The sequence below is a fragment of the Schistocerca cancellata genome, chromosome 4 (genome assembly GCF_023864275.1).
Source record: "Schistocerca cancellata isolate TAMUIC-IGC-003103 chromosome 4, iqSchCanc2.1, whole genome shotgun sequence".
In the NCBI taxonomy this organism is placed as follows: Eukaryota; Metazoa; Arthropoda; class Insecta; order Orthoptera; family Acrididae; genus Schistocerca; species Schistocerca cancellata.
Genome location: NC_064629.1, coordinates 717573373 through 717580715, shown reverse-complemented (window position 1 = coordinate 717580715; position 7343 = coordinate 717573373). Strand labels below are relative to the sequence as shown.

General features: G+C 43.3%; 1 protein-coding gene across 2 annotated transcripts in view; it reads right to left on the bottom strand.

Moving 5' to 3' along the window:
* Nucleotides 1-742: 742 nt before the first annotated feature.
* LOC126183598 (protein turtle homolog B-like) overlaps nt 743-7343 on the bottom strand; it is a 454143-nt gene continuing 447542 nt past the window's right edge. For both annotated transcript variants that reach the window (XM_049925703.1, XM_049925704.1), the window contains one exon: nt 743-1036. In XM_049925703.1, the coding sequence (XP_049781660.1) occupies nt 933-1036 (104 nt within the window). In that variant the 3' untranslated portion in view covers nt 743-932. The remainder of the gene's footprint in view (nt 1037-7343) is intronic.

Genomic DNA, 7343 nt, shown 5'->3' with positions numbered 1-7343 from the left:
AGTCCCTGAGTGGGGATCTCCAACCCAGCCGGTTATCGAACCCGGGCCCCTGGGCCTGACAAGCCGGCGTGCTGTTCACTGAGCTACGGTGGCGGACCTTAGCCAGACCACTTCTCTTTATTCACATTATTTGTTTCGCATTAAAAGCTTGTGTGGTCCTCAATTTAGGCTGTTTCAGCTTACGTGGCAGCTAGCCAGAGGGCAGCCAAAGGTACGGGTGGGCAGCGGTGGGCAAAAGCTGACGTGCGGGCAGTCTCGCAGCAGGGCTGTAGCGTAGGTCATCTTACAACACCGGCCGAACGCCCAGAGGTGGCCATGTACCTAGCGCACGAGCAAAATATGTGCAATAGGACCACCTGACCGGCAGAGCATATAGGATTCGGTCTTACCACGAGGTAGCTGGCCCTATGGGCAGCGTAAGACTAGGCTTTGGCCAGAGTTGTGCTAGCACTCACTTGATTTGATGCGTGTGTCATGTTGTATATTCGCTGTTTTATAGTGAACTGTCAACATTTCGTGGCATTTGGCGATACACATGTTACGTCATATGAAAATGTGACGCTGAGTGTGCAGACTCCTAATGTCAGACTCATTCTTTCACATTTATTGGTAAACGATTACCTGCCAATAGCAGACATAAGTTGTATACAACAGTTCCTGCCACGCAATCGTTCTTACAATATCGGTATAAGTCACAGGCACTAAAACAAATTGTGGAAAAAGGGTTTACGGAGTGTGGGAGTAAAGATGTACGGGACAGTTTTATAAACAGAATCTTTGAGAACGTAAGAAATTACAGTTGAGAATAACACCTAAAAGTAATACCTCTTGCATAATTGTCACATTAAACGGTATTTTCATTGTCCTGAAACAAGTCTACTGTCTAAGTTCGTCTCACTGCGGACACAACACTGTGGGCCCACACCAGGCAGTCAGAAGGCGCGTCCCGCCAGAGCCACCGCCAGCAGCAGCGCAAGCAGCCGCCAACCGCTGCCCGCGGCGCCAGCCGCCGTCTGCATAGCCTGCGGGCGTTCCCCTGCACACACAATGCACGCTTACAGTCACTAGCAGTGCTACCAACCTCCACTCGCCGCCTGCAGCGTCTCCAGTCGTCTGCATCGCCTGTGGACGTCCTCAGACACACAATGCGCGCTTACAGCCAGCAGCAGCGCTATCCACCATCTGCATCGCCTACGGAGACATACCTGTACACACATCACATCTTTATGCTACGACAACAAGAGCGAAGCCTCTGCACAATGGAGGCCATGTGGCTAGGTCCAGTATACGGTTGTGCGGCGCCAGTAGAACTCATGAAATCTGGGCTGCTTTTAAGCAATATTTCTCCTACTTTAGAAAATATATTATTTTTTCCGTACAATACGCAAAGGCAATGTCTAAAAAAGGTTGTCCCATAAAGAACACAACTTTTGAAATGTCCACCATTGCCGTTCTAGTCAGTTGGAAGCACTGAACGATGCATGATTTTGGTCGCCTTTCTTTGTTGTTAGTGACGGAGCGCTTCACGACGGAATAGCAAGTCGTCATAATGAAAATTTATTACGAATGTGGTGAACGTCGGGCAGAGACTGTTCGCAAGCTCTGTGGAATGTTTGGTCAATGTAATGCACCGTTTAGGTGGACTGTGGTGAGACTGATCGCTAAATTTGAGAAAACCTGCCCTGTTGTGGATATTAAACCTTCGACGCATCCTCTTGGTAGTCGTTCTACAGAAAACCATAGTGGGAGATAATGTCACTGCAAGTCTGGTGAAATGTATTCGCTGATGTTCACCACAGTTCGGTATTCCCAGAACCAACATGTAACGAATTCTGAAAAAAGACCAGCACCTTTGGCCATGAAATCAAACTGACATAAGAAGAGACGCCAAAAGATCACGAAGAGTGCCGAGAATTTGCCCATTGGGTGATTTCGATAAAAAGAGCGGGCAACAATTTCATCGAGAAAACAATGTTCACTCTTGAGGCTCACTTTCTGTTGAATGAGTACAGGAAAAGCAAACTTGCAGGGTTAAGGGACACAGAAAACCTTTGAGTAGTTATGGAGAAGCCATTACATCCACAACGAGTGACTGAGTGGTGTGACATTTGGACTGAGAGCATAACTTGACCATACTATTTCGAAGATGGAGCTAGAACCGATTAACGGTGGAAGGTGATCGCTACGTCACGTTAAGAGAGTTTTTGTGGTGAACTGGATCGTGTGAATGCTAAAGAGCTTTGGTTTCAACAAGCTGGCGCAACTTGCCACACATGAAACCCATGAATTGCAAAAAGGGACATGTTATGAGATAATCACATGTGGCATACACTGGAGTAATTTCTAACTTATTTAATTTCTTCAATAAATTTGTATCTTGTTATGCATTTAAAAGCTGTATTTTTAATGGCACATCCTTTATAATTTATTGCACTTATTTGAGAATAAAAGGTGCTATGTATCCTGATTTTTGAGCAGTTATCTGAGAAACATAATCAACGTTAGTCAAAACACTACCCATCCACATAGCAAAAAATACCACTTTTTACGAATGGCAAGCCTCTCCATCATGAGATTGAAATCAAACTTCTGGACCAGTATCTACGATATGCACAATATAACTTGGCCTTTTCCTGGGAACAAAGGAATTGTTGGAACTCTGATGACTGTGGGCTGGTACGGGAAGTTTGCGCCCATTGCCAAACTTAGCTACTAAACAATTCAACACGCAGCAATAGTGTGGTAGCATACAGAGTTGTACTGATGTGAGCCTGGACATACCCACAGCACCATAAAAACGAAATTTTTCAATTTTTTTACCTGTACTGTGGGTGCAACTACAATGAAGGAATATCTGCGAAGAGGGCAGACTATCCCATGATTCCTGAAGAGAGGCAGCAGCATTTATAATAGTTGCAGGGGAACAGTCTGCATGACTGACTGATCTGGCCTTGTATGCGTGATTGACTGATCTGGCCTTGTAACGTTAGCCAATATAGCCTGGTACTGCGAACGTCTGAGAGCAAGGGGAAACTACAGCCATGACTTTTTCATTAAAAAAAAAAAAGGAAGACTGGGGATTTAACGTCCTGTCGACATCGAGGTCATTAGAGATGGAGCACAAGCTCGGGTAGTGTCAAGTCTAAGAACGGAAATCGGCTGTGCCCTTTCAAAGGAAACATCCCGGCATTTACCTGGAGTGATTTAGGGAAATCACGGAAAATATAAATCTGGATGGCCGTACTCGGATTTGAACCGTCGTCCTACCGAATTCGTGTCCCGTGTGCTAACAACTGCGCCACCTCATTCGTTTCTTTTGTTTTTGTTTCTTTGTTTTATTTTCCTCCTCCCGAGGGCACACTGCTGCATTGTGTGGTCACATCATGATGGCATCATCTCGGGTAAGGTATTCTAGAGGTAAAGTAGTCCCCTATTTAGATCTGTGGACGAATACTACTCAGGAGAATATCGTCATAAGGAAATACAAAACTGGCGTTATACGGGCCTGAGTGTAGATTGTTAGGGTAGGTATGTTAGTGAATTTAAAAAGGGGAGTTAATCGGTTGAATCCAGGTACAGTGGGAATTAATGAAATGCAGTATCAGGAAAAATATGAATTTTGTTCTAGTCAGTACAAAGCTATCAACACAACATTTGGTAGGGGCAACGCAGAAGTAAATCTAATAACGAATAAGAAAAAAGAAATGTGGGTAAGCTACTGTGAACAGCGTAATGAATGTGTTATCGTGGCCAAGACAGACAAAGCCAACAACCACCACAGCTGTACAAGTTTATAGCCTCATGGTTCCGCAGATGATGAACAGAGTGACAGAATATATGATGAAATAAAGGTAATTATTCAGGTAGTTAAAGTAGATGAAAATTTCATTGTGATGGGTAATTACAACACGGTAGTAGGAAAAGGAAGAGATGGAAAAATAGTAGGAGAACATGGGCTGAGGGAAAGGAATGAAAAGAGGAAGCGGCCTAGAAGAATTTTGCATAGAGCATAAGTCATTCAAAGCCAATACTTGGTTTAAGAATCATCTAAGGATGTTGTGCACGTGGAAGAGGCCTAAGGGCACAGGAAGGTTTCAGGCTGACGACGTAATGGTAATACAGAGATTTCGAGACCAGATTTTAAACCGTCAGACTTTTCCAGGGTAAGATTTTGACTCTGACCACAATTTATCGGGTCTGAACCGCAGACTGTAACTGAAGAAACTGTAAAATATAGAAAATTAAGGAGCTGGGACATGGGTAAAAACTGTAAAAACCAGGTTTTCGAGAGTTTTAGAGGGAGCATTAGGCAACGTTTGATTGAAACAGAGTAAGGGAATACAATAGAAAACGAATGGGTAGCTGTAAGAGATGAAATAGTGAAGATAACATAGGTAAAAAGAGAAGACCTAGTATAAATCTGTGGATAACAAAGGAGACACTGAATTTAACTGAAGGGGTCGGCGGAAGACTGTGCTAACCCCCAGGGGCGTATTTTACATTAGCACTTGTTATATGTTTGTCTGAATTCAAAGACGAGATCATAAAAACAATAGGACAAAGCAATCTGTATAGCAGACAACATTTTCCAAAGGTACGTATGGATCTGCTTCCTACCAGAATGTGGTTCATTTGAGACCACAAGAGATAACATGATCAGATTATCCGATGTTAAATAGCACGTTAGCATTTTCTTCTGCTGAATTCTTCTATTCACTTAAAGGGACAACATACAGGGTGTTACAAAAAGGTACGGCCAAACTTTCAGGAAACATTCCTCACACACAAAGAAAGAAAATATGTTATGTGGACATGTGTCCGGAAACGCTTACTTTCCATGTTAGAGCTCATTTTATTACTTCTCTTCAAATCACATTAATCATGGAATGGAAACACACAGCAACAGAACATTTGCACTGAAATTAGGATTGACACATTGTTGGATGAACCATTCGCAGAAGTGTGCCCGTGGAGGTCAATCAGCTGCTGATAGTGCCTGCACACGCTGTACATGGTACTGAAACAACTGGTTCTCCCGTAGCACTCTCCATACAGTGACGTGGTCAACGTTACCTTGAACAGCAGCAACTTTTCTGACGCTGACATTAGGGTTATTGTCAACTGCACGAAGAATTGCCTCATCCATTGCAGGTGTCCTCGTCGTTCTAGGTCTTCCCCAGTCGCGAGTCATAGGCTGGAATGTTCCGTGCTCCCTAAGACGCCGATCAATTGCTTCGAACGTCTTCCTGTCGGGACACCTTCGTTCTGGAAATCTGTCTCGATACAAACGTACCGCGCCACGGCTATTGCCCCGTGCTAATCCATACATCAAATGGGCATCTGCCAACTCCGCATTTGTAAACATTGCACTGACTGCAAAACCACGTTCGTGATGAACAGTAACCTGTTGATGCTACGTACTGATGTGCTTGATGCTAGTACTGTAGAGCAATGAGTCGCATGTCAACACAAGAACCGAAGTCAACATTACATTCCTTCAATTGGGCCAACTGGCGGTGAATCGAGGAAGTACAGTACATACTGACGAAACTAAAATGAGCTCTAACATGGAAATTAAGCGTTTCCGGACACATGTCCACATAACATCTTTTCTTTATTTGTGTGTGAGGAACGTTTCCTGAAAGTTTGGCCGTGTCTTTTTGTAACACCCTGTAAACATGCAGCAAATAAAGCAGGCGAAAGGAATTCCAGGTGTCTAAAGATGAGATTGAGAGAAAGTGCAGAAAGATTAACAGGAAGGGGTACATGACAAATTTATTGCTGTAGAAGCTCACATAACTGGAGGAAAGATAGATGCTGTCTACAGGAAAATTAAAAGGACCTTTAGAGAAAAGAGAAGTTAGTGTATGAATACCATGAGCTGAGATAGCAAGCCAGTGCTATGCAAAGAAGGAAAATATGAAAGATGGCAGGAATATATACATAGGACCTCTGCAAGGGAAATAAACTTGAAGACAATGTTACAGAAAGGGAAGAGGAACTAGGTGAAAATGAGATGGGAGATATAATGTGAGAAGAATTTGACAGAGCAATGAATGATCTAAGTGGAAACAATACCCTTAAAGCAGAAGACATTCCCTCAGAATCACTGTAAATCTTGGGAGAGCCAACCATGACACCATAGTTCTACCTGCTGTGCAAGGTATATGATGCAAGCGAAATACACTCGGACTTCAGGAAGAATGTAATAAGTCCAATTCCAGAGAAGCCATGTGCTGACAGACGTAATTACTATCGAGCCATAGGTCACTGTTACAAAATATTGAATGAATTACTTACAGACGAATAGGAAAATAAAGGTAGAGGCTGACGTTGGAGAAGAACAGCTTGAATTTTGGTGAAACGTAAAAGTGTGCGAGGCAATACGGACCATATGGCGTATACTAGGTTCATAAAAGATAGTTTGAAAATTGGCAAACCTATGTTTGTGGCATTTGCAGATTTAGAAAAAGCTTTTGTCAATGTGAACTAGATTATACTCTTTGTAATTTAAAGAGTAGCAGGGATAAAATGTAGGTACCAAAAGGCTATTCACGACTTATACAGAAACCAGACTGCATGTATAAGACTCGAAGAAAATGAAAGGTAAGTAGTAGTTGAGAAGGCAGTGAGATTGTGGTGTAGCCCATCCCCTATGTCATTCGATCCGTGCATTCAGTATGTTGTGAAGGAATCATCATCATCATCATCATCATCATCATTTAAGACTGATTATGCCTTTCAGCGTTCAGTCTGGAGCATAGCCCCCCTTATACAGTTCCTCCATGATCCCCTATTCAGTGCTAACATTGGTGCCTCTTCTGATGTTAAACCTATTACTCCAAAATCATTCTTAACCGAATCCAGGTACCTTCTCCTCGGTCTGCCCCGACTCCTCCTACCCTCTACTGCTGAATCCATGAGTCTCTTGGGTAACCTTGCTTCTCCCATGCGTGTAACATGACCCCACCATCTAAGCCTGTTCGCCCTGACTGCTACATCTATAGAGTTCATTCCCAGTTTTTCTTTGATTTCCTCATTGTGGATACCCTCCTGCCATTGTTCCCATCTACTAGTACCTGCAATCATCCTAGCTACTTTCATATCCGTAACCTCAACCTTGTTGATAAGGTAACCTGAATCCACCCAGCTTTCGCTCCCATACAAAAAGTTGGTCGAGAGATTGAACGGTGCACGGATAACTTAGTCTTGGTACTGACTTCCTTCTTGCAGAAGAGAGTAGATCGTAGCTGAGCGCTCACTGCATTAGCTTTGCTACACCTCGCTTCCAGTTCTTTCCCTATGTTGCCATCCTGTGAGAATATGCATCCTAAGTACTTGAA